The sequence below is a fragment of the Astatotilapia calliptera genome, chromosome 4 (assembly GCF_964374335.1).
Source record: "Astatotilapia calliptera chromosome 4, fAstCal68.1, whole genome shotgun sequence".
Lineage (NCBI taxonomy): Eukaryota > Metazoa > Chordata > Actinopteri > Cichliformes > Cichlidae > Astatotilapia > Astatotilapia calliptera.
Window position 1 is genome coordinate 27,860,316 of NC_137425.1, and position 27,899 is coordinate 27,888,214.

At 44.3% G+C, this 27,899-nt stretch overlaps 1 protein-coding gene across 3 annotated transcripts in view; it reads right to left on the bottom strand.

Moving 5' to 3' along the window:
- Positions 1–2,478: 2,478 nt before the first annotated feature.
- prr36b (proline rich 36b) overlaps positions 2,479–27,899 on the bottom strand; it is a 39,200-nt gene continuing 13,779 nt past the window's right edge. For all 3 annotated transcript variants that reach the window (XM_026165761.2, XM_026165762.2, XM_080300456.1), the window contains exons 2-6: positions 24,266–24,994; positions 23,811–23,889; positions 13,797–14,017; positions 8,865–12,128; positions 2,479–5,783 (exon numbers count right to left, since the gene is read on the bottom strand). In XM_026165761.2, the coding sequence (XP_026021546.2) occupies positions 4,840–5,783; positions 8,865–12,128; positions 13,797–14,017; positions 23,811–23,889; positions 24,266–24,887 (5,130 nt within the window). In that variant the 5' untranslated portion in view covers positions 24,888–24,994 and the 3' untranslated portion in view covers positions 2,479–4,839. The remainder of the gene's footprint in view (positions 5,784–8,864; positions 12,129–13,796; positions 14,018–23,810; positions 23,890–24,265; positions 24,995–27,899) is intronic.

Sequence of the window (27,899 nt, forward strand, 5' to 3'; positions counted from 1 at the left end):
AATAAAATGTGTTCAACATAATCCAGTGGGCCACATACCGAAGTTAGAGGATAGAGACAAAGTATCGATCCTACTACGCTAGTATCAATCCGATGCCATTACCAGCGCTGATACCAATACTATCAATATTTGGATCGATTCTCCCACTTCTATTAAACACAGCGGCATAAACACACTAAAGAGGAGATATCACTGTTTGAGCTCTTGTGGGAGCATACGGCATTTATTTCGAATTGTATGTCCCAGTAGTTAATAAATAATCCCCCCATCAAACGCTTTAATTTGGCAGCGAAGTCGTGTGGGATTTTATTTTGAAACCAGCACAGCCTGGATCTGCTGTTATTGCGGACTTCTTTGGTCAGCTTGACGCAGCTGGAAAGAGGCGCAGACCGTTGCGGCAGCCGAGCGCCCTCCTGCTTTCATGTGAGACCTGTTGATCACATTTGAACGCATCACCGTGCTAACCTGGTTGTAGGAACACTAAACTTCATACAGTCAGTGTGTGACTGTATGAAGTGTGGATCTGTTGAATTTGTGCACTGCAGCTTACTGTGTAGGCCTGAGTTAAAATAAACTGATGATGTCTCTTCTTCTTATAAAATCAGTGTAATGGCCCTTTAAGCTGCTATAAAGGAACTATCAGTTCATTTATGTTTATTTATGTATTACCAGTGTATTGCATTCCTTCTCTTCTACAGGATCAAACAGCTCCTGGTGCCATTGCCAAATCATGCCAGAGGGGAAGACTGGGCTGCTTACCCTGAACACTACAGCTGTAGATGAATGATGAATTGTTAATTTGATGTCACTGCAGCAACAATATGACCACTGTGCAGCCAAATCTCCTCAGTCAAGACAGAAGGAAGAAAAACTTTGAACCTCTTTCTTATTCATGCATTACATTATTATGAATGAACCACAATGCACACTTTGTGAGTGAACATTTTTAATCAGGTACCCAAAGAGTACAGTTTTGTATATATGCCGCTTTTTATTTAGGACCAAATAACCAGGCCAGCGTGGTTTTTTATTATTTATGCTGTTCTGTGTGTTTTTCTGCCATGTCAAGCTATGCTGTCAGCTCTCAGAGAATAATGTGACCTCTGACCCTGCATGCTAAAGGATGTTCAACTAGAAAAATTGTAGAGGGTGAAGGCAACAGTGATCCTTGTGGTAATCGTAACACGTGGATCATTATGTCCATATTGTCCTCTATATCTCACTATATTGTCACATACCTGACACAGACGTTGTTAAGGTTAGTTGATGTGTGAGCCGCCACAGATTATGTTACACACTGTAGCTCATGTTGTGAGGTAGACTTGCTGGATTCAAACCTCGACCTGTTGTTCCAAAGATGCCACTACACCATCCAGCTATGTGTGACATGGTTACTTATTGTGTCATTTCGTGTAATTTCAGAAACCGCTTATGTCATATTAATGGCAGGCATCCTAGAAAAGCGATCACTCCCATCGGGATGCGAAATGGGTCCAGACTATACCAGCAAAACAAAACTCCTATTAAAAAGATAGCAAATATAGTTATTTCTGTTTAGAAGTTAATGAGGTCGTACTGTATGTATTTATTGACATGTTAATCTGCAAACTTACTGAACTTTAGATATGTAGTGAAAAAAAGTGTGATTTTGCATCTGAAATGTAGCTGAGTAGAGGCTACATTTAAAATACAATGGAAACAACTTTAAAGAACTACAAACTATAAAAGGGTTTGATGACACAGCGAGTTCACTCACCTTGGTCTAACAAACCCAACAGACGGCTGAGGGAGACATACAGGGTGAGTGCAGACTGTGTACACCCACACTGTCTTTGTGGATGGATTATGGCTGAGCTCAGAGTGCAGGAGTAGAACTGGATTTTATTTGTGATACAGATTTCTGTATGAACAGACAACTGGTGATATTTGGACCTGGGATTTTTATGGAAAACAATATTTTCCACTAAGCAGTGCAATCATATGTGTAATATGTGCCATCTACAGTGTACACACAGTCTTCAGGTACTGGGTTGGACTCCCTTTTGTTTTCAGAAACACTTCAATACTTCACAGCACAGATTTGTCTGTTGCACTTCCGTGATGTTCCACCTCATCCCAAAGATGCTCCATTGGATTGAGATTTGGTGGCCGTGGAGACTTGTTGTGTTCAAGAAACCAGTTTATGGCGATTTTAGCTTCGTGACACTGTGGTCATAAGAGATGGGCATGGTCAAAAACAATACTAAGTTAGGCTGCAGTGTTTAAACAATGCTTAAATGAAGAAAGCAGCTGGTGAGTGTACATTGAGTTAACCCCTCATTGGCTACCGTACACATGTAACCCCGAGCAAAGGTCCTCTTCTCTTCTGTATGAAAATAATCCGACTCAGTGTTTTTGAGTAGCTGCTTCTCATTTACATCTTTTTTAAAATTGTTTGTTTTTCAAATGACGTGAATTTTAAAACAAGACTATAACCAATTGATTTAAAGCAGTTTTATTTACTATTGAAAGCATAAAAGTTTTGACATTTTATACTTTAAAATGATCTGGAACACTGGCACAACAAAGAAAGCTTCTCCAGTACTAAAGAAGAGGATGACGATCACTCGCACACTGAATATCAAAATACTGAGAATGTAAACAGCAATTTTGTATAGATTCATATGAAATTCAATAGCAAAGGTACACAAAAATATCTGTGTAAAGTGGCTTGAGGCGGAGTAGACTGTACTTTGACAATAAAGGTGCACATATAAGTCTAATCACACATGCACTAGTTACGCTTGCTTGTATGTTGGTCTTTTCAGAAAAAACAAACTCTTAATGATATGATAGAAAGCAGCATACGACAGCAGAGGCCACATAACACATGCATAGTCCAGCTGTAGTACAAATATTTTTGGAAAACTATATTCTGTATGCACTTTGAAATATAATCTGCTTTTTACAATATTCATTTAGGATACTTCAGAATCATATAAACGGGCACTTTGCTTACAGTAGCAGTAGATAAAGGAAAAGCCTATTAGCTATAACACAAATTAAATGATGTCACTGCAAGAGATTCACAGGCTGTGTAAGTGGAAGAATGGGTCAGTGTGCCACACGTGCTGTCAACAGGTGGCAGTGTTTCTTCACTTCGATCATCCCAGACAGACATCACCTACCTTGTGCAGACACAAAGAGAAACACAGGTGCTTTTTTTCTCTTCACTCAACACATTTAAATATCAGACAGGCTGCTATGTTCTCATTACCTGACTGATACAAGTAAACACCTCTTTTAAAAAATATGATAACAAAGGGAAATATATAGAAACTCTTCACAGACTATATTAATATACTTAATAAAAGAAATATAGAGGTTGGTACTTGGCCTGCCCTCCACCCTCCAATCCCCACAGCCTCAGAGTGGGTGCATTGTCTCATCTCCGCATCTCCTCTTCTTCTCCCCCCACCATGATGTCATCTGTAACCTCGGAGACTCCCTGAACACTGGGTGACCCAGGAAATGAGGTTATAACTTCGGAATGTGTGAGGGGGGACAACTCTTCCCCCCGCCAACCAGCCCTGCACCCTTGTACGCCTTCCCTCACCCCTCACAGCAGAACAAGGAGCGCCCTTCTTCTCCTTAACGCCTCCCTCTTCCTCCGTGACTGACAGCTCTATTAAGTCCATGAAAACCTGCTTGTCGAGTATAGTCACAGTAACACTGAGCAGAGACTGGTGTTTGTAGGGGGACACAATACACCGATTTAGGTATTTCACTATGGGGATTTGGGGAGATGTAAAAGCCCAGAAAAAATATTCATCTATCAACAGTACTGGCTATGTAACACAACACTACTTACCTGTATAAATACTTTGGCAAAGACCATAACAGCGAATAAACAACGGTAGAAAACCAGTGCAATTTGTCATAGCTCAGTCTCTCGTTTGAGAGAGCGACCAGTGTTTGGTCTAGATACAAAAGAGACAACAACGTGGAGCGCTGCACCCACACGACACAAGAGACAACAGGGCTGCTAAAGTAGATCCAGCGCATTTCAGAGTAAGACAGCTGAGGACAGATGTTAAGTGCTTCTGGTAAGGAGAACATGCTCTAATGTGAGGCGACAGTATGACAGTATGCATGTCTGGGTTACAGTAATCAATTACATGGGGTCATCTACAGCGAATATGTTCTACTACAAGTAATGACATCTGTTGAAGACCAGGTTGGTATGGTCTTATGGTTAAATCAAGTATCCGGCTTAACCGTAAAATTCTCGTATGGCTTCATTAACGATGGCACATTAAATTAAGCAGATCAGATCTGTGAGAGGAGTTCAGTCGTATGATGCACGCTGCTCATGAATAACAGCGTGAGATTTTGGCACAGCATTAGACGAGTAGATCAATATCACCCTTTTGGCTCTGGTGTGTGGCTGTATGTAGAAAATGCTTCCTGCAGCTCTCCTATTTGTGTTCCAAGCCCCTCCCATCGGTGAACCTCATCACATGAACTCAGAGCCTCCAGAAATCCACACCAAATCCTGGTGTCAGCAGTTCATCACACAGGAGGGGACCGTTTAACCCCATCAAATAAAGGTCAGTTGTCGTCTTTGTGCTTTGCTTCCATACAGATTTATTTGTGAGCTTATTTGGATACATTTCCCTCCATCTTTGCCAGTAGATTTCAATTTCTTAGAATAACTGTGGCTCGACTGAGCTGAACAGCAGTGAGAGTCGTATCAATCTTCTCACCTAACCCTGTGCCAAAAATTAAAAACAGATATTCATAAATATGTGAAACTGTTCCTCGCACCGATTTATTGATGTGCTTCTCCGCCTCCCTTGTTCAGTGATGGGTCTCCACCTCGACCACAGTCCAGTCACTGATTGGGGAGCTGCCCTGGCTGTCTGGGGAGTAGCTGCTGACAGATGTGACTGTAGCGGTAGGAGGGCTGAACTGGGGAAACAAACTGGGCCACATGCTGCTCTCCAGGGGGCTTAGGGTGCCCCCGGTCCCCACAGGGAGGAGGAGGAGCGGAGGGCAGTCTGTATCACCAGACAGCACCATGGTCTGGTTGATGAGCTGCTGGACCATGTCCACCTTCTTATTCCATTCCAGTTCTTGTGGGGGCACCGGGCGCAGGTGCTGCTGCCGGTGGGGGGACCGCCCCCTCCTTCTCACCTCCCCTCTGGCTTCGTCCTCCTCGTCGCTGGTTTCCATGGCTTCATAGATGGTGCAGAGCCCCGAGGAAGGGGAGAGCATCACTCCGGTCGGGCTCCTCCTGAGCTGCTGTTGCTGCTGGATCTGTTTCTGCTGCATGCGATACTGCTGCTCCAGCTCCAGCTGCCACTGCAGGACCTGCCTGCGGTGGCGGTGCTCCTGCTGTTGCTGCTGCAGCTGCAGCTGGAGGAGCTCCCTGCGCTGCTTCTCCAGCTGCTTCTGTTGCTCCAGCCTCAGACGCTCTTCCTCCAGCCACTGCCTCTTCTGCCTCTCCTGCACCTGGCGCTGCTGCATCTCCCTCAGCTTTTCTTGGTGTTGCTCCAGCCTCTTCAGCTGTTCTCCGCCAGCGTGACCATCAGCAGCAGCAACGGTCAAAGATGGAGGGGGAGCAATTTTGGCAAAATGGGCAGCAAGAGTCGGATCAATGGGCCTCCTGTTGCCCGGGACCATTGCCAAGTAGTGACCATTCGCTATGGGAGCTGCAGCAGTGTGGTTCTGGTTCTGGTTGTCTTCCTGTGAGTGTTTTTGCCATCTGTGAGCTTCATCCACTTCATATCTCTTCCAATCTCCTGTGGGACAGTCAAGATCACTTGGTGCATCCGTTATAGATGCATGCATCAAACAGAACGGGTGGTACAACAAGGGGCCAGGAAGGAGGAGAGATCTGACACAAATGCAAAAAGGTGTAACAAAAAAAAAGGAACAAAAAACAAGGGAAGGGGCTTCCAAAATAAAAGCGATAGAGGATGCTGAATACCGCAGCTACAAACCGGTACAATGAAACACATCACACAACACTCAGTGCAACATGTTTCCTCTAATGTCACACCTTTGTTTCATATAGGACCACTCGGTTGAGTAGTCTGCACCAAAATCCCAGTCTCACATTTGAGGTGTCATTCTCAGGAACATGATGTCTGTCATGCAGGACAGTGGTCATATATGTGATTCACAGTAGAGTACAGACAACGGGCACATGGGATAGAACTGATAAAAAATATAATCACAGGAAGTTGATCATATCAAGATAATGTGTGGTTTTAATCATGTGGAAAAGTAACTTCAGTGTACGGTAGAAGAAACGGTATAATCACTGAAGTATAATCACCAAGTCAGGGAAGCACAAACCTGAATCAAGTCGTTCATGGTCTCATGAATGTAAATTTAGTGTTTAGGAAATGACAAAAGCTGGTATTTTAGAGACATCTAAGCTACAGCTGTGTCAGTGTGTGTGCTGTGGGGTATGTTCCGGTCAGGGTTTCAAGGAAGAGCACGAGGCCAGACCAGAGAGGAGATGGTACTATTTATATCTGCATATGTAGCGAACGAGGATGCAGATTCACCTCATGCCCTTCTGCGCATCTGATTGGCTAAACTCAAACAGGACCTGCATTTTAAGCAGCACGAGTCATCCAACTGTTTTATACCTGCAAGCTTCTTTGCAGCCCACCTCCATTCCACCTCCCCAGTTTATATCACGACTGACTTAATGTCATGTTCATCATAAGTGGTTTTTCTGGAGGTGGGGGGCTTCTTGGCATGTATGTAAATAAAGAGCAGAGACGCCCCCCCCGTTGTGCATTACTGCAGGAGGGAGAATAATCAGAAATGATGCTAAATGTGTTCTGTACAGTTTTTGAGCACTGGTAGCCCGATGAATTCATGCCTGGGCCCCTTTATCTTTGTGAAACAATGGGTACAATCTGCTACTACAGCTGTGACAACTGATGGTGGCAATGTGACAAGAAGTGTAGCAATGTGCTTGTGCAAAGACGAGGAGGAAGAGGAACTTTAAGCGATCTTCTTAAATGCTTGTTTGTAGTGTAGAAGTCCCATTAAGCTGACCTTCTTCTGATTGGCTGCTGCTTTTCGGTGGGGCTTCTGTGCCAAGTCAGAGCTGTAAGCCTGACGTGAACATATTAAGGTCATATTAAGGAAAAGTATATTTTGAGGTTATTATACAGCTCTAGGAGTAGAAAACTATCTGAAACAGAGTATTTAGAATGCTTCTACTGACCATACTTAATACTGTAGCCATGTTTAATGTGAACATCCACCAGTGTGTGACAGTGTGTATGTGACGGAAAATCATAATAGATCCATTTAAATGTTTTTGAGGTGTGACAAATGCGTCTCTCACAGAACAGCTTTGTTTGTTTACAAGAACCTTAAGTGAGAGAGAGTGTCAGAGAGAGAGTGCGCTGAACATTGTGTTGGCGGATCTGAAAAGTTGACAAAGGTGTAAGCGTGCTGAAGATCTTGGATCGCCTTTTTACTTTGACCAAAATTCCATCTAGACACAACACCATTGAACAATGGCCACATCACTTCCTGTTTAACAGCAGTTCCCATGGCGAAGAATAAGAGACGCCACTTGGGAAATACTGTTGCATAAACACACACACACACACACACACACACACACACACACAAACACAAGGAGACGAGTTCAGACATGCTCGGATCCATAGGGAAAAAAGGAAACAGGAACAAAAATGCCTTGCAATGATGTTTTAATGGAATTTTGAAAGATAACCTAATGTGAACCATTCATTTCTGAACATCATGTCTAGTGTAGAATTGTTGCAAATTTCCAGGTAGTACAGAGTCTTTGTTAATTAAACATGCAATATACTGTTGAAATAGTAAACCAAACGCCCACTATGAAAAGGTTTCAGAGAGTGTAAAGCTGTGATGTGGAGCTTATGTAGCGTCTCATCACGAATAAAAAGGCTAGCCGTTAGTTTCTTCTTGGAACACAAATGATCTGCTAACTGAGGCTCGAAGCTTGAAGCCACTTAACCAAACGCCTGAAACACATACCGTACGTGACTGCACGTTATATACCTTAACAACCTATGCAAAGAGCAGTAGAACCTCTTGAAGCACACATTAAAAGCGTCACCAACTGCAATCTATTGACCGCCCCCCCCGCACACACACCTACTTCAACTAATCCGTAACGGCAAAATGAAACCTGCTGTGTTAATATCTAGCCTTTATTTTGATAGCTAAAAGTCTTGAAAGCAGAAGACAAACAAATAAAAGAAAAAAGCAACTATCGCTATGGTGCTGTTGAACATGGAGTGTGTGTACACAGGGAAGGGGAGGACCAGGTTTTAACAGAAACCAAAACAAAACAAAAAAACCCAAAAAAATAAGCAAATACAAAACAACAACAAAAATCATTGACATTTGATTGGTAAAAACAGTAGGATAAATACACAATGAGTCCATATTATTCCGTCTGTGTGTTGTCTTTTTTTTTTCCTTTTCCTTTTTTCGGTTTAAAAGCTCAGTCACATTGGACCAATCAGTCAATACCCCATCAGGGGCTACAGAATAAGCAGGGTTACTTAAAAAGAACATCCTACTAGAAAAATGGAGTTAAGCCATACACTCATAACCGTGACCATAACAGTATGAAAGAGGGAGGCTTCATTTAAAAATTGCTACAGTCATTTTTTTTCCTTCTCCTTTGTTCATTTTTTTAAAATCTTTTTTCCTACAATCTTGCTCTCCTTTTTTTTTTCTTCTTCTAACCATCTAACCCAATTGGAGAGAAAACAAAAGAAGAAAACAGGTAAAAGGGGGAGGGTTGCAGGGAAAAGGTGCATTCCGGGGGGTAACAGGAGGGACTTATACGTTACCTGCCAGAAAACTATCAGTCTTATCAGATATGGTAGAGTAGTAGGATGCCTGGTTGTCGCCGGTGCCTCCAGATTCCTCGGCCTCGACTGGATCGATGTCCTTCAGCTGGTCTGCTGCAATCTTCCCTCCCAGCATGTAGTGGTGGTCATCTAGACTGGGATGGTTGTCCTCCGGGTGACCCAAAGGCATCAGATCCACAGATCTGCCCAGCAGGTCCTCTGCAAGGGCAGAGGTGGCAGCTGGTGGCAGCGTCAGCTCCTTGATGAGGGAGGGGTCTTTGGCCTCCTCTGGCAGCTGCTCCTCATTTTCCAAGGAGAAGATTCCAGGGCTCTTCCCGCAGCTCTCAGCCATGGAGTGGGCGTTGGAGTTGGATGTAGTGCAGTCGAAGCCGTAAGACGCTACAGAATTGGCTGACTGAGGGGTGGCCCCGCCCCCATCCTCCTCACCCTCCCCAGCTGGTGTGTCCCCAGCCTCTTCGTCCTCCTCGAGAGCGGGCAGGCTACACGTCTGAGGAGGACTCTCAAACCCGGCACTTTCATCTACCATCATGGGTGCTTCAGGGTCATTTATTTGCATCTCCCCTTCTGTATCGCTGGCCTCGTCTCCCGAGGTGGAAGGGGAAGAAGGGGCGGATGCAGGAGCAGTTGGGGGTCCGGTGCCCAGGACCTCGTCGGCGGGGAGCGTCTCGGCTTCCTCCTCTTCTCCGTCGCCTTTTTCTAAGTGAATACCGAGATCCTGCTCCATGTCAGGCTGAACCGAAGCAGGCACTGGGGTCTGCTGCTTGTCAGAGCGGGACTCGACTCCAGAGCTGCTGTCATAGTCACGGAGTTCCTCTGGTGTGCTTGTCTCGCTGCTGCTCTGGGCTGCCAGAGCCGTGCCGCTTAGAGTGCTGGACTGGGACATGCCTACAGGTGGGGCAGCAAGTAGGGTGGGAGCCTCTGCAAGAACTGAGCCCTTCGTCTCCTCATATGATGACTGATGAAGGTTGGTTTCTTGCTCCATCTCAGGAGCAAAGGATGGGGCGCTGACGTCCAAACATGCCTGGGCAGGAGACTGGGTGGGCGCTTCAGACTCAGCAGCACCGTGGTCGGACACAGGGCTGGGGGAGGAGACGGAGAGCAGTGAGGCTGGCTGAGCCCAGGTATCACAGAAGGGGTTGGTCTGGCCCCAGGAGGATGCAGGGATGGAGGGCGGAGGACCCGATTGATTGAGGTTATCTAAATGTGCCTCCTCATTAAAGTCATCCTCATTCTCACAGCTCTCCATCACTCCTTCACTGCGCATTTCCACGTCTTCATCCTCTTCCTCATCTTGCCCTTGCTCCTGGAAAACTTTATGGTGTTCGTCTACCCTCTCAGAGCTCAAATCCATATCGTCCACCCGCTCATCCTCATCATCCTCGTCCTCTTCTTCATTGGCTAGGGTTTCCACATTGGGAGAACCCATGAGGTTACCATCTCCCTCAGAACCACGGAGGCTAGTGTCAACCAGGGCATCTGAACTCTGGGTGCCCTCTAGAATTGCGGTATGCTGGGTGCTACTAAGGTCTGAGACCCCCTGCTGTCGGCTGCTGGTGCAGCTGCTCACATCCTCGGAGTCCATCCCAGACAGCAAGTCGTCACCGTGCCACCCTGTTGAACCTCCAAAGGCAGAGGAGCGCACTTGGAAGTCGTCAGAGGGCTGAGACGTGCTCATGTCAGTGATCAAAGACGAAGGCTGATAGCCCAGTCTCCTTTGTTCTTCATCATCATCATCCTCTTCCTCATCATCATCCTCGTTGATTTCCTCATCAGCCTTTTCCACGGCCTCCTCCTTTTCATGAGGAGAGATCAGGCCTCTGGGGCTGAAATCATCCAGAGGGGAGGCACCCAATAAGTGAGGTTGCACTGTGTTATTAAAGGCCTCGGGAGCTGCGGGGGTATGCATAAACAAGTTTTCCTTCTCTTCTTCTTCCTGCTCTTCGTCCTCTTCCTCCTCTTGTGTCTCCTGAGCCTCAAACTGCTGGCACTGTTCCTCTTCTCTCTGGAAGTTCATCATACTGCTTGGGCTTTGGTTTATGTTCCAGGGATCAGAGTGGACATGGGTGCCCAGGAGAGAGTAGGCATTCTGTTGGTCTCTGACAGGAGAAGCAGGGCCTTGTGGGGAACAAGGAGGAGACATGACTGTAGTACCCAGGGAGTCGTTGGCAGGCTCCTCAAATTTGAAAGGATCTATCTGTGCAGGGAGCTGAACACCACACACTGCTTCATGGACCGGTTCTGCCTCCTCCTCTGCTGGTGGGTCAGACAGGAGATCTACAGATGCCTCGGGGGATGGTTCTTCTTCTTGATGTGAAATTAGTTCTTGTACAGGTTCTGGTGTTGGTTCTCTTACGGGCTCTGGTGAAGGTTCCCTGACAGGCTCTGGAGTAAGTTCTCTTACAGGTTCTGGTGTAGGTTCCCTTGCAGGTTCTGGTGTGGGTTCCCTAACAGGTTCTGGTGTGGGTTCTCTTGCAGGTTCTGGTGTAGGTTCCCTGACAGGCTCTGGTGTGGGTTCTCTTACAGATACTGGAGTGGGTTCCCTAACAGGCTCTGGTGTGGGTTCTCTTGCAGGTTCTAGTGTAGGTTCCCTGACAGGCTCTGGTGTGGGTTCTCTTACAGATACTGGAGTGGGTTCCCTGACAGGCTCTGGTGTGGGTTCTCTTGCAGGTTCTGGTGTAGGTTCCCTGGCGGGTTCTGGTATGGATTCCCGTGCGGGTTCTAGTTTTGGTTCACAAACTGATTCAGCCACTGGTGCACAGACTAGTTCTGGTTCTGGTGTGAACTCTGCTGATTTTTCTTCAGGAGTTGTAATGGATGGCTCCACAGCTAGTTCTGCAGGAGGCTCTGGTTGTTCTGGCACAGCAATAACAGCTGCTGTGGCAGCAATCGCTGCTGCAGCAGCTACAGCTGCGGCAACTTCCTTTTCAGGTTCAGCGGCTGTGGCAGCTTTAGGGGCGCGTTTAACAGGAGTTGGTGTGCTGCTTCCCACAGTTTTCTTGGGGCTGGAGGTCTTGGTTTTGGAGCCAGGAGTCTTAGCTGGTGTAGGCTTGCTTTCTTGTGTTTTGGGGCGGTTAGGTGTTTTGGTGTCTGCTGGCTTGTTAGTAGCAGGCTTTTTGGCAGTGACCTCTGATTTTGAAGCGGACTTGGAAGTCTCGGATTTTGCCGACTTCGTTGTAGAAGAAGGGCGAGTAAGGGGGGAGTCTGCAGGCTTTTTGGCTGCTGGCGTGGAGGGTTTGGTGACATCTAGAAAAAACGCACAAAAGCACACAAGGGGTGGTTTAACAATGTGATATTGTAGAAAATTAAAACACATCATTGATGATTAAACCCACAGTGTAATGTTTAACACATTTGCATAATGTACAGTCAAGACCCAGAAGAAAAAACCTTAGAAGGGTTGTGTCAGGAAGAATATCCCCTATAAAAATCTGCTAAATCAAACAGGTGGATCCATCTGCTATGGCAACCCCTTGTAAACAGGAAGCAGACAAACAACGTTTTATTGATCCCTTCAAAGTCACCACTGAGTTTTCTGTAGTTAACACTGTAATCAGGCCAAATATATGGAATATAAAATTGAAATTAATTAATTTATTCATTTATTGTGAGATCTCAGACCCATAAAACACATATCAGTCTTACACATAATTATAACATACTAGAGCGGGCAGACATAAACACATTTTATGTTTTAATGTTTTATTTTTACATCCATCTGAGGAAATGATGTGATCACTTTACTTTGGACAACACTTCACTCCTGTTTTTAAAGTTCAGCCACTGCTCACCAGCCTGTTTTGTCACAGGAGGGCAGACTGTACAGTATCAGTGTCTCTGATCCTGTTTCAAAGCCAGAATTCAATGTCTTGTTTTGCTCTAGAGTTCTGCTGGAGGGCCACTCTAACCAGACTGGTGCTGCTTGGAGTCTGTCCACAGGATGAGGAATATTTTGCAGTGGCCGCTCCATTCCTGATAATTACAGTCTGTACGGTACAATTTACTTATTTATTTAAGACTAAGAAGTGTGACGCCTTTCATGTGCATGCATATGTGTGTAGTTAAAATGTACTCCTACAGTACTTCTCTATCTCCACTCCATGATATGTTAACAGATGATCTCCTACCACTCTTACACCGATGACATCCAGCTGTACCTTCGATTTAAAACCTGGTGATCAGACTTGTGGATGCCTAAAGTGGCAGTGACAATGTCATGCATTTGACCCAAAACATGAATGAAGTCTTAATATTCAGCTCTGCTACTGCTCCAAAACCTCTTTGTCTTTGGTTTAAAAGGCACAGCTGCCAGTGGTGGGCTGACAGCTGATGCTAACAGTAGTTGTATTGTTCATTTTCTCTTTGTGGTTATTTATTTTCCCTTTTGTCCCAGTAACACAGACAAAGACCTTTAACACACCGTCCCTGAATAAACACTCATTCAGAAGTCCATTTTCCCAGCGCACAGCAGGGAAACACAGGTGTTACTAATGACGTTAATTAACGCTCATCTGTATTTAGTGCAGAGCTTTTATCAAAACGATTATTCACCCCTGTGTTTACCTACTAGTGCATGGAAAACGTTTGTCAGAAACATCATCTCGACTCTTGTTTTGTTACAGGTAGTCCTATTGCCTCTGCAGCTGGTGCAAAATGCGACGAGCAGGCTTCTGTACAGACTAGCACCCCATCACAACTTTTCCAGATCTGCTTTTTCATTCATTTATTTATTTATTTTTAATCAAGGGGTGTCAGTTGTTAGCCCAAAACTATGGAAGTACCCATCATCCAGAGCTTTATTCATCACTGGCATCTTAAAAACATCTCTTTTTCTTTTGTGTTACTAGTCATAATACTTGCTATTAATTGGTATCAAATGCTATTGTGTTTCTTTTCTCATTTCTTTTTCCTTACCTTTTTTCACAAGGGTTGTGGTTTTGGATGTTTGAGATGGAGGTTTGCCACCAGAGGGGGTAGTGGAGGTTGGTTTGGGGGTAGCCGGCTTGGCAGCGGCAGAGGGAGTTTTAGGAGTGGCAGGTTTGGTTGTAGCAGGGGAGCTCTTGGCGTTGCTGCTAGTAGGTGGCCGAGATGAGCCCGTGGCAGGACGAGGGGATGAAGTTGTGCCGGTTGTAGGCCTGAAGAGACATAACAGAGAAGAAGGGTTAGCAAATACTAAGCTGCACTACACAATATGTCCAAATCACGAATGAGACCGACAGTGAAATGAATTTAACAGACAGTGAATCCCCTGGTTACAGAACTCAGGGAATGGAGATTAACTGAAAGTGACTCAAGCATTTGAGTTTTTAAAGTCACCCACATCTTGGGGCAAACATCAAGTCTCACCCTGACTGTGTGCTGATCAACCCTGTGCTCCGAGTGCTTCAGAACGGCTCTGACAGCGAGCAAGAGCTTGACATGTCAGCAGCAGACACTTCTACTGCTAAAGGGTACTTAAGAAAGAGCACACACAAGCAACAATGCTTGCATAGCTCACAACACTAACATTAAACATACATAATATTAATAATGAAAGCAATATATAATGGCTGATTTGCAATCTTTCTAGACAACAAAGGCTAGCCATCTATTTTAAAAATGAAGTGCAGAGTAGTGCAAACATCTTCTGTAATAATAAATTAAAGCATGTGCAAATAGCCAACGCACTGACCTGATTAGCTGTTGCAGCAACGCTAAATTCAATGAGTCAACGGGTTCACATAAGGTAGACACCTATTGAGACTTACCTCTTAAGGACAGGAGGGTAGACATGAATGATTCAGAGGTGCCTGAGTACTGATTTAAAAGCCTTTACATTAGTTCCCTGTCAGTTTTTGTAAGGATTTTCAAAAGGCACACTAGTAATGCACCATCAGGGCAGCCCCTGAGGTGCTTTGGCACAAATTCATTTCATTTGTTTTTTTTTTTTTTTTTATAGATGCAGGACAAAAACTTTGGAGCAGTCAGAAAACACGTGACACCAACCTAAAAGTGCCAATTAACCCTCTCCAGGCAGACGTTGCAGATTTGCAACAGTTAAGAACTAACAACCTGATTACCCCACATACATATTTTATGAGTTTCTTTTACTCAGAAGTACCACTGGACTAGTATGAAAGCAAACTTTGACTCCAAGTCCATGACAAACTCCTCCAGGGACAATCAAGTTGTTGAAGGTGAGTCAGAGCGGCCCCAGAGAGGCACACTGACCCCAGTTGATCCCTCCTTGCCCACTTCCCTCCTCACATGGGGGTGATTCTTTGGGGCAGCGTGCGTCAGCTCTGCCTGCTCTGGCTCTCCTGGCCTAGATGCTGGCTCCTATGTCACGTCTGAGCGAAGTAACCTACATCTAGTAGTCCTGACAGGGCTGTGGTGTGCAGTCTCTCGGGCCCACGCTACACTAACTGCCTGTTTCTAAATAAAGAATTGAGTTAATACTGGCAGAAAGAGAACAGGCAGCGGGAGGGAGGTGGAGGGAGAGTGAAGATGCCTGGGACCATGTTAATCTTTAATACTGAAAGGAGAACAAATATAACTCTACCAAATCCAGCAGCACCAGCACCACCCCTCCCCTCAGCTGGAAGCACGGGCTATGTTAAAGGCATGCTCACTTCATAAAGGCGAGGAAGTAGCGTGTGCTATTCACAGCCTGGCAAATGTACGGGAATACAGTGTGGCAACATGAAATGAGAGTGAAAACCTGATAAGGGTGTGGTGAACTCAGAGGTTTAAAGAAGCTTTTGCAGTTGATTCACATCATGCAAGCTCTGGGGCAGTGAAGGTGTGTTACTAATAGTGAGGCTGCTGGATCATGTCAGGATCGTGCTGATCATTCTGAGCTGTGATTCATTGTTTTAGCATGTCTGACGCCGACTGTTTTCTGCTAAATCTGGGAGTTAATGTTGCTCACGTTCTAGTGCGTTTGCTGTGAATTTTGCTATGGAGGCAGCGTAAAAGCCACATCTCAACTGTAAAATCCCGCCTTAGTGAGTAAGATACTAAGATTTTAAGCTCTCAAATTTAGAATCTGTTCTTCAGGACAAAAAAAAGATGATGTCTGAATTAGAGAGTGAAAGATGGGAATTACAGGGAAAAGAGAATGGGGAGAATTAAGAGATAGAGACTGGCATTAGAGATGAAGTATGCTAATGGGATATTCAGAGAGAGCATTCACAGTAATCTGCCTGATAAAAGGAATGTGGATAATCCAAAAAGGCAGGAGGACTTTAAAGAGCGCTGGAAATTAACCAGGTCACTGAAAAAGAAGGAGGCGCGGCGGAGATGGAGACAGAGACAGTGAAGGAGATTTCTGTTGAGTTGTAATGCGTATCTACTGGCTCTCAGTCCAATTTACTTGGATCAGTATTTCTTTACTTGTGTTTATGTTCTTTTGTTCTTGCACTGGTTTTGATTATTTATTACCATGATTTCCTTCCTCATTGTTAAACATGGCCGTCTCCACATCCACAGTATTGTAAGTCTCCATCTCACAGTAGAATTAGATCTTGTGTGTTCCAAGATTAGTTTACCACAACTTGGCTTGTGGTGACGAAGCCTAAACACGGTGATGTTTGCTTCTGTAATTAAGCTCTCTTGTCAGCCAAATGACTGAGAAGACTGCAGGACTCATTGTAGTCTTTAAATGATGCGCCTACATTTAACTCAAAGGGCAGCTTGTGCTAAGGGAAAGAAGCTTTGTTTATTGTTCTCATCCCACCACAGGCCTCGCTCAGAGAAACACTATAAATTGGGGCTAAAGCAAATTGTTCAACACGACACCGAGAAATGGACCGAAGCTGAAAAATCAGATGACTCTCATTGCTACAGGCGCGCTGTAAAATATACTTAAAGACGCCCGAGGATCACTGACGACACTTCAGCTGAGAAAGGATTGCTGTGTGCAAAAACATGGCTGCCTGCTGGTGGTGCTTTGTTGCGATCCAACGGGATTCGGGGCTATGATTTAAATAATGAAATCGACAAAAGGGGGAGGCAAATGAGTAATCAGGAGCAAAGCAGCCGTGCAGGCAGACATCTTCCCTGCAGCACAGACAGCCATCTACGGTGGAGACGAGCTTCCTTCTCCAAAGACAAGCAGATAAATTAAAGTATGATGCTGTGATAATTAAAGAGGCAAGATAACCCCTCCATTAAATGAACCTGATCAGAGCTCTGCTCCTTAGAGCGCTTGTTCCTTTAATAAGGTGTTTTTATTTAAGACAAAGGTTGCAGTAGGGTAGCCCTAAGCAATGCAGGTGTCACACTGCTCTGCAGCAGGAAATGAGCACCTTGAGGCTCCATGATTCATAACCTGGATGAAATTTCATCTAAACCTTATCTAAATGTGAATCGAAGAGAATGATCACTGCAGGCAGGGTACTACACTTCAGTTTATGTGAGGGATGTGTGCGACTTCTCGGCATACTTAGTTGGTTAAATGAAAGCACAGGATCAGATACATGTCAGATCTAACATGTTATCCAGTCACTCGCCACTACTCACTGCTGCAGCTCTCACACACTCTGAGGGGAAGTTACAAACGAGTAAGGTGGAAGCTAACACAGACGACAGCTTGATGGTTCTGCAGTACTTTGATCCACGGATCAGCTGTTGTACTTCACGCAGGCTGCGTCAGAGCAAAGTGCCGTATAAGCACTTGACAAAAGTATTCTGCGCTCACGTGTGGATGTGCTAGCTGTAAATGATTTATGCACGCTTCAAAGTGCCACACATCTTGTCTTGTGTTGACAGTGTTTAACACGTCTGTTAGATTTTGCTCAATTCTGGTGGATTTCTATTTTCTTACTAGACTAGTTTCCTCTTGTTTAACCCTTTATCACAGAAGTATCATACAGGACATCTGGCCTCATTTTATAACTCAGGCTGAAAAAAAATGCTACTTTGATACCCCAACAATCCTGTAAAGCTCAGCTTCTCCCCAAACAGTTTTTTTCTACCTTAAACAGTAACGGCATTAAAGTCATTTATAGAGCGCTCGTAAAATGGGCCAACTGCCAGAACCATGATAAATACAGGCTGGGTTAAATGGAAACATCTCCAGTGGTTGACCTGTTTAACCAGGATGCAGGGTGGATAAAAACATATCACCTCTCTAGTCTTTGAAATGTTTGACTAAAAACTGCAGTGTTTGAAGAACTGCCACATGTCTTTATCATGAGTGGAACACCCACAAACAAGTCTGCCTCACATTCAATCATACTCTGTCCCTCCCTCCGATTACTAAATCCATTTAGTAATTGGCTCTGCGGCTGCTCCCTAATAACATCATGGCAGCGGGACTCTGCTTCGTGGAGTGGTTGGCCACACCCGTGGCACGGGGGAAGATTTACAGCCTGCGCTGTGCGTTGTTTGTCTTCATATCGGACTGCTGAACACTGTGTGGCACGAGCTGCTGCTTACCACACAAACCGGTGTTGGACCGTTACATCAGCAGTAATTTGTTAGATGACGAGGAGGGCTGCATTCATTCCCCTCCAATAAAAATTTATCATCCCCGAGGGACCATCAGCGAGGAAAACACCATGACTAATGTGGGAACATGGGCAGCTGAGTGGGCAGCATAAAGGTGATGAAAAAAAAGACCCTGATAGCTCAAAGGCTACCACATCTACTTCTCTGAGTGCATTTATATAGCACTGAATGCCCTTGATCTGTCCTCTGATTTCCAACAGGGCAATTTCTTTCCTTTTGCTTCAAGCAGAGTTAACCTCTGCTCCTTCCTCCTTTCTCCACCTCTGTGCCTCTTTCTCAAACACTAATTTGCTGCATGTAGAGCCCTAACACGACAAGCATCTCTGGCAGCAGTGACGGGAGCTCATCAGTGACGTATGCGATCGCGAAGCATCCATACTCCACCGCCACCATTTTTGTCTTCACTACGCCACAGCTAGAGACGGCAGAGCAAGCAGGAGAACCCGGCTCGGCGTCACGTGACCGTGTACTACGTGTCCAGCGCGCGCGCGTACGACTCCCTTCCCCCCACCTTTAAGTCCACATCATACACAGCAATATATCGGCAAATGAACACATGCTCTGCATTCTAATGACATGCTGTTTCTCCAGTGCAATCATCCGTGCACACACAAAAGCACCTATAAGGGGAATGCACAGTGTGCTGCAGTCTCCTATTGGGCGGTTTTCATGCTAGACACCAGCACTCAAGTCTCAATGCAAAACAAGAGAAAGGCAAGAAATTGGTAAATATTCATGCACACAACCTAGGACATATGCTACTAGCACACACACTGCTGCATGTGTAGGTATTATAATGTTCAAAGATCCAACAGTGATTTCCACTTCCTGTGTTTTGACACAAATATTTTCCCTCACATGCTACATGCTGTATGCAATCAGCATCAAACAGCAGGTGCACATATAACACGTACACACAATTTAATGAGTGTCCAGACACAAGACCTTTATGAAAAACAGAGACATGCACATACTATAAAGTGAGCAGGTAGCTATACTCATGCACATTGCAAACATGCTTAACAAGTTTAAGCTTGATGCTGGTGATGTACTGCTGACACAACAGGCTTCATCTTCATTGACAAAGCCATCTTTCTGGTAACTTTAAGAGTGCGATTACGAGGTTAAAGAGAACGGAAAGGATGAGTTACAAGAAAGAGTCCCTGCTGTGTTTAATGTAACTCAATTTTGCAAAAAAACAAAAAAACAACCCCAAACCCTCCAGCTCAATAGAGAAAGAAAACATTTATAAGTGGCCTCAAATTACATAGATTGATGTCACTCTGTGAACCAGCATTTGCTGTTTGTCTGATAAGTGAAATCTGCTTTGGATGGAATTAAATCAACTGAGTAACACTGCATAAATTGAGAGCCCCAATGTGTTTGAGTGTGTGTGCGGCAGCAACAGGAGGAGAGTGCGTCTGATGTGGCAGTTAATGTGTCTGTTGAGCTCTCCCCCACTCTGCCGATGGTAGGCCTGAATTACGGAGTGAGTGAGGTAGGAAAAGGGCAAAATCTAATTAAAGCTGAAATTTATGGCCCTGTCAAAGCACATCACATTTACTAAAGCAGACATGCACATACACACACTTAACAAAGCATGCCCACAAGGGTACAAGGGGCTGTCAGAAGAGCCAATCGTGACTAATAGTTATACTTCTCTCATGGGGATTCATGGAGATTTACTGCAGGAGGAGGCTTCTCTGGACTACACATCCAATGCATGAGCACATGCACCAAATAGCACTGAATATCGCATCTTATAGATGCCTATAATTACAACCTCAGCTCAGTCTTTTGAACAAAGTGTTCACGTTACCTACTCAGGCTATTAGCTAAAGATTTAGCTTGGCATGCTTACAAATAATAATAATAATAATAATAATAACAGAGAATGTGTTAAGAATTCAATGTAAAACATGGATATTGACATGGATTGACATGAAGACTGAAGTCACGCTGGATAATAAATGGATTTCACCCTGCCAGCTCTGCGGTACAAAGCCTTTGTAATGACTGATGGAGGCGAAGTGGGAACAGAGCAGCCTTTAAATGTCTGAAATGGCAAATCTGGCCTCAAACCGTGACATGGTTGATGTGTGTGGAGGTGGGGCGGTTAGCTAATAATGCTGTGCTGGATTAATGTAACAATATCCACCCTCTATAATGCTAATTGTGTGATACAGACTGAACAGCGGATGTCTGCACGAGCACTATGGTTGACAGGAAAGAGTGAAACGGGTGAGTTTATTTCCACTTCCAATCTCTAGCAGTGAGTCATTGGTAACCTTACTTTTACAAAGCAACAAATTAGCACTTAGCTGACCTGAGTGTACCTGAGATATCAGCTTAACAGATGCATTTTTAAAATTTCTTTCAACTGGAACAGGAGGCTAATGACAACGATTAGCTAACCTGTTACTAAATTCAAGCAAAATTCAATTTTAGAAAAGCGGAAAAAAAAAGATTTTAGCCATTAAATGAAATTTTAAAAAGTAAAGAAGAGGCGGGATACGTGCAACTGTGTTGCGAGTCTTGATAATAAATCGTTCGCCCATAGTTTGGGCACTTTACAGTGTCCCAGCTAGCAACACACAATCCCACAAAGACAATAATCTGAGAAGGATCGGGCAGTGTAAGCGAGTAAATAAAAATCATCCAGCATCTAATAATCATCAGTCAGTGCCCAATAATTAATAAATGTTAAATTCATAGTTAATTCGCTTTTACTATTACCAATCAATAAATTCTATATAATGTTATGTTTGGTGCCCAATAAAAGGAGGGAACGACAAGATTCGGATTACTTTGGGACATATAACATTGTCTGTGCTGTGTATTGATATACTCTGTGTTTGTTGTTGGTTTGTGATAAAGGTTTCATTATTCATCAGTGAGCCTGACCTCACACCCAGGCCACGAAACACTAGCTGGTTAGTCAAAGCTGCTGGCGTGTTAGAGATACCCACAAGGCGTTAGTCCTGTGATCAGTGTGTCAATTTACTGTTTATTATTCATGGGGTATATAGAGTGTTACAGATTTCTAAAGCTAATGTAAAATTATTATTACATGTTTTAAAGTGTTATGTGATGCACAACTAAAACACCTGCGAGTGAGTTTCATCTGCATAGATAAATTGCTGATTAAACACTGGTAATGAACTAACTACTGAATACAGCCCTAACCCTGATAGTGCTCATGTGTGTTTAATGGTTTTATATTTACAAGGAGTGGAGACTGATGCACAATGGTGGGACGTGACGGAGCCGGTCGGTATAACAGAAATGAAATCATCAGAGCAGTTCATAAACACTGCACATGAGTATTGTGCACCGCAATATAGATTATCAAAGTGCCCTTGTGTAACTCGTTTTAATAAGATGTTTGTACATCAACCATTGCATAAAGCTGTAATCTGAGTGTAATCTCCTCAATCCAACTGTTACCTGTGGCACAGGGAGAGTGAGAGAATGGACGGGGGTGGGGGTGGGGAGGATCTAAAACACTTTGCGGGTCAGGTGGGAGAAAGTGGTTGGCAAACCAGTGTGTGCTGGGAAGGAAAATGTTAGTATAGTGAATAGTATTAATACAATATATAACATACTGTCAGTGATTTAACAGGGGAGCTAGCTACAAACAAAATCGAGCTTTCCTCGGTCATATAAGGACCATCTTCGGGAGCGGGTATAGCTCACCGTAAGGCTATTATGGCTCTGCACTTTCTCCCAGCTTTCTTGTCTTCCCTCTGCTGTCCAATATAAAGAAAAAGCTTTAAAAAGGCTGTCTTCCATTCTGTTACAGCAGCAGATGTGTGTCTGAAAAGCATTTTTAATGTCAGCAATTATGATATTTGACTGTTTATAATTCCTTAATTTGCTATTGAAGAAACGTAATAAAGAGGTTTATCTGGATCATTCAGGTAAGGAAATCCAATGAAGTTGATTCTGTTCATCTGGATGTTGAGTGAACAGACCCTTCTGCTGTTGAGGAAGCAGCTTAGCTGGTCTTTCTTGTTATTAACCTTTCTAAATATACTGTTACCGCCGTCATGTTAGCACAAAGTTGCAAAAAGCAGTGGGCTAGCTTAGCCTAGCCTAAAGAATATGAGAAAGAAACATCTAACCCCGACCTGATCTAATGCTTTCTAATCCCACTAAGCACTTTGTGTCTAGTTTGAACTCTTTTAAGATGCTATTTTTGGACACTTGCTTTTTGGGTGGATTAAAAACATGTTATAACAAGATACTGTAATTAGTGAACTTCAGAGGAGTTAGTGGCCAAGAATGGTTATTACCTCTAAACTGAGCTAGGCTAGCTATTTACTTCCTTTTAATTTGATATCTTTCCAATTTACTATTTTCTGAAATGTCCAACTTTTAGCATCTTCCTGTGAATGCTTACATGGTCGATCTCTCAGAGGCTATTTGTTTACTCCAAATAGTGCAATCTCTTTGAGATGGTGTTTCGAACTCAACAATGGGTCTACACACAGACATACCAACAAGATGACATAACACGACAGGGAAAAAAAGGAGGCTTTGCATGAACAAAACAAACAAAGTCAAAGACGAGGCAGAAGGATCAGCTATTCAAAGAGCAGCTTGAGTCCCAAAGGCTCCTCTGCCCAATCATGATCATCGCGGCGTCAGACAAAGGCCTCCTTCAGCCTCCTCGCTTGGTCTGTTGCCAAGTCACCTCAGGATTCGGCACCATGCATACAGCGTGACTCAGGTGAGGAACACATGTTGATCTGATTTCCACATAAACATAGTGTCACAGCACACACTGCCACACAGAAAGAGCGCAAAAATAAATAAATAAATAAATGAATAAATAAAAAAACACCCCCAGAAAAATATCTTGTTCTTCGTTTCATCTTCCCAACGCTCATCCTCCTCTCTCTAAATCCCTCCCCAAACTTGTTTTATTAATAATGCTGTATAATGATGAAAGGCTGCAAGGCATTACTCTAAGGCTTGTTCTGACATTGCCTCGTTGCTGGCCTACTTATGCCCGGCCCCTGTGAGCCTGTATGTGGGGGACCATTGTCCCCGATTCCCCCAGGGTGCTCTTTCTTAAACAGCGCCCTCTTTGAACCTGTAGCCAAGTGAAAGCCTTTTGAACTAACTGCTTCTCACTTGGCACTGAAGAGATTTGTAGTGCTTAGCTCAGTCCCTGCAACTCTTATCAGTTTGGTCATATAGTTGCATTTGCAGCTGTTCTGAAGCAAATTTTGAAATTTGGTAGCAGTTTTCAAAAGGAAGAAAAGAACACTGAACATTTTTGACTGGAGGAGTCTGCGTCTGCGTTATAGATAGCAGCCTGTGCTATCTACAAACGCACAGAAAGTATCTTTGTGTGTGCTTGTATGTGTAAACAGATTCACACACTTGAGCACGGCTGAGGCTTCAATCCAACGCAAATGTCACACCTACCTGGTTGTCTTGGAAACGGGGGGCTTATCAGGTTTGGGTGAGGCAACAGAGCCGGGCTTGGTGGAGGCAGGCTTGGGAGCTGGAGACAGGACAGGAGAGCAGAGGAGGGGAAAAAAGCAAAAAAAAGAAAAAGAAAAAGACAGCAGTGTAAAACAATAAGAACATTATTATATGCTGTAGTAAAGAAGTTTATAATAATAATAATTTTCCTCAGATATAGGTCAGGCAGACAGCTTTTATCCAGTGTGTCACAAGGATCTAGGGCAAAAACATTTATAGTTTAGCAGGAGTCACTGTAGCATGTCTAATATGTGAGCTGAATTCATCTGACGAGCAGCTATATGCATATCATCACATTACAATGAGCACTCCTCATTAGAGCTTTGAAAACATTTGCTAAAATGCTAGAATTATATTTGTCTTTTCACGCTGATCTTGATGACATTTTCACCAACCTGGGGGCTTTTTAGCTGCTGCTGCTGCAGCGGTATTGGATTTGACACCATTAGCATTTGTGGATGGGGTCTTTTTGGCTGCTGTCGTTCCGGTGGTTGACTTTGCGCCGTTGGTGGCAGGAGCTTTCTTCTCAGACACTTTAGCCAATGTTTTGGAGGCTGGGGCGCCGGCAGTTCCTGTTGGTTTTTTCGACGAAGCTGAGGTCAGGGTGCTCTTTTTGTCCGCTGCAGGCGTGGTCTTCTTAGCAACACCGTTGGTCTGAGGTTTGGACACACCATTTGCGACGCGGCTCTGCGATGTGTTGGGCCGTGAGCCGGTTGCAGCCTTGCTTTGAGTGGTGTTGCCGGGTTTCGTCTTGGTCGCGGTCTTGTTGGTACTCTTGGCTTTGGGGTCTCCCGAGGTCTTGTTGTTGGTCTTGGCAGCTGGGGTTTCCTTGGCCTGGTCTCCCTGTGGTTTTTCCTGATCTCCTTCACCCCCCAGCTGCTGTGGCATCACCTCTGCCACCCCGCTGGCTGCCTGATTGGGCTCCTGGTCCCCGGGTGGTGCGCCATCATTCACGGGATTGGATTCCAATGTTTCCATTGGCTCCAGCACTGCCGTGGCAACCCCATCCGGCTTCATCTCCCCTCGAATGGCCGTGGTCTGACACTGCAAGGCAGGGCTGACTGGGGTAAGTTGCGCGGGACGGCCACAGGTCAAGATGCGTTCTGCAGATGTTAAGGGTTAGTCTGGAAGGAGAGAATACACAGAGAAGCTCAGTTAGTCAGCAGCAAGACCAGACATGAAAAGCTCTCGCTGCTATCAATAGATGGAGGCCCAGGAATGTTGGTACCCTCAGGAATCAGATAAAGGATAAGCTTATATCTTCTAAGAGCTTCAGCACCACACATTCAGAAATACTTTTACATAAGTATCAGAGAGGTGGAATAAAACTGTAAATGTGCAGAAATCGAACAGTATGTCTCATTAAAGTATATAAGGGGGGACTAAACTTCTACAGAATATGAAAAACAGACAAAATTAGTACCAACTAATAGCAAAATGTGCATGAAGTCTCAGGAGTTATAGAGGGAAGGACAGAACAACATGTTTACTGCAGAAACAACACATTCTACTAATAGCCTTCATTCATTTCAAAGGCAGCTGCGCTGCAGTTGCAAACGGTCCCCTCTGTGGCACGAAAAAGCTCAGTGACACACTTGGCCAGTGTTGCTGTGATGGTTTTTTCTTACTGCAAAAGACATCAAAGTCACTAGTGTGGAAGACTAGTTTTCTAGGATAGTACATTTAAGGGAGTGCAAAAAAAAGTTTATCATGCAGATTTGCATGCACACACACAAATGTACAAGCCACCTGCAATAAATGTTAAGACAGTCAGCTTTTATAATGGAGGAGAAAAGTCAACACAGCCTGCTTCCCGCTACCGGGCTAAAATGGTTATAAAAAGAAAAGTAGCACGAGGTGGGAGAAAGACTTGGATGTGTTTGCTAACTGGGTCAAGGCAAGTACAATAAACCCAATAAGCCCAAAGGCAGGCGGCAGTTTGACTGATGGTATGCAAACAGAGCAGTCTAAGACATAAATGAACATGAAGCATATGAGGCCTGAAAAAGGTCACAATCTACAATAAAATAGGTCCACATATCTAGTTTTCCCCCTGCTACTTTTGCAGGGATGGATCAGCAGAAAAGGACAGACCTTCACAAGTTTAGGAGCGGGGTGGGTTGGGAAAAGCAGGAAACTGGCCTGCTGAAGTTTACAAACAGAGCAAGGAGCCGGCTGCGAGGAAGGCTAAGCAGTGAGACAAACGCTTAGGCAATACAGAGGCCGGCCCAGAGGAAGAGGCTTGGCCTGTAGAGCATGGGAACAGAAAGAGAAGGTGGGAGAGAGAAAGGGAGAAAAGAGATGGGGAGAAAAGAAAAAAAACGCAAGACAAAATGAGATCACTATTGGCTTATGTTTGCTGGTATGACGTTAGGACCCAGACATCAGTAGTCATCCCAGTTTCCACTGATCTAAACTTGTATGCGCACACTCACTCTCCTATTTCGAGACGAGAGGACAGACTTCATCTTTATGCCGATGGCTTCCTGGAACAATTCCCTCACTCACTTCATCTTTCCTTCCCTCATCTTCGGTCATCCACTACTCATCCCCTAAACTCAATCTCAAATGTCAAAAGGCCTTCTTTCTTTCTCTATTGATCCTTCCTTTCTCCCAACCATACCCCCCATCCACCCACTCCCCTTCAATTTCCTTCCTCCCCCCAACTGCTCCCTCTCTCCCTCCATCCCCTCTGTTCTCTGTTTGGTTTTGCACAGATGGCCGGAGCAGCTGAGCAAGGCCAGAGGGGGAAGGAGAAAAGGATCCGTGTATCCCAAACAACACATAAGAACAGATACACACAGCTAGTGCAACAGGCCACTGCTCAAAACAAGCAAACAGGCTGAGAGGGAGCTGACGGGTAGCTGCTGGGAGGGACTCATGGTCACAGGAAGGTTTTTAAATGCCACGAAATGTGGGTGGTTGGTCACAGATTTTACCAGAAGGGCAGGGTGGGTGATGAACAGGGAACGGAGCAAGGTCTGAAGCAAAAGATTTGGGTTTCATCATCTGCACTTGTCTTATTCAACATTTTAGGAAAAACCCTAATCTGCTTTTTTTGCCTAAGATTAGATTTTAGGGATGATTCATAAAAGTGGATGTGGATGTGCAGTATTCAAATGCCAGGCTAAGAGTTTTTGGGTTTTTTTTGCAAAGCTGACAGAGCAGACTGGCTGCAAGATCCAGTTAGATAGTCAGAGTTATGCTACATGGCGGTTGGGGGGTCAAGCCATGAACAACATATTTGCAAACGTGTGCAATAAACTTGTGATCTTGTTGCCTCTGAAATGGTTGCTTTGAAGACGGGGACCAGGCCTGTAACCACTCATAGTTGGCTTCCATCTTCAAAGTGACTTTGGTACGTCAAGATGGCAATAAGACAACAAAAAGACAGAAAAGTCAGTCTGCTATCAGTTTACAATTGAACGGAGTCAAGCGGACACAATCTGTTTGCAATAATATGGTGATAACTGTGTTAAATCAGCAAAAATTGCAAATCCTTTCTCATCTGCATATACAATCTTTCTCATTTAAAACTTTTATTCAGACTCCAGCAAGAACTCTATAGATTTGAAACAGAAATCCCACCACAAATAGAGTCTGCATAAAAAATATATGTGCTTGGCAACCTTGCTTTATAGTCAGTGTACAACACAACAAGTTGGCAACCAGTTTCCAGTTGTTCCGCTCATAGCCACAGACTGTGCCAAAACAGATTGCAATATGTTGTTAATATGTCTGTGTTAATAATTAAGTCAGGTGACCGGTGGAATTTCCTTACAACCAAAAGTGGTATTAGGGGCGTCGAACTGTAAACTTCTGGGCACCTAACATCTATTTCTTTGAAGAAACAACCATCTGATGTTATTTATTCTAAATCCTGCTCCACCAGGTGAAAAGTTTTCTATAGCAATATAACGTGTGGGGCTAAGAGTAGCAAGACAATACACTTTGCACTGAACACTTCCACATTTTGTTCAACAACAAAACAAAACCTCATTCAAGTTTTCCCACTTCTAACCTTGGGCA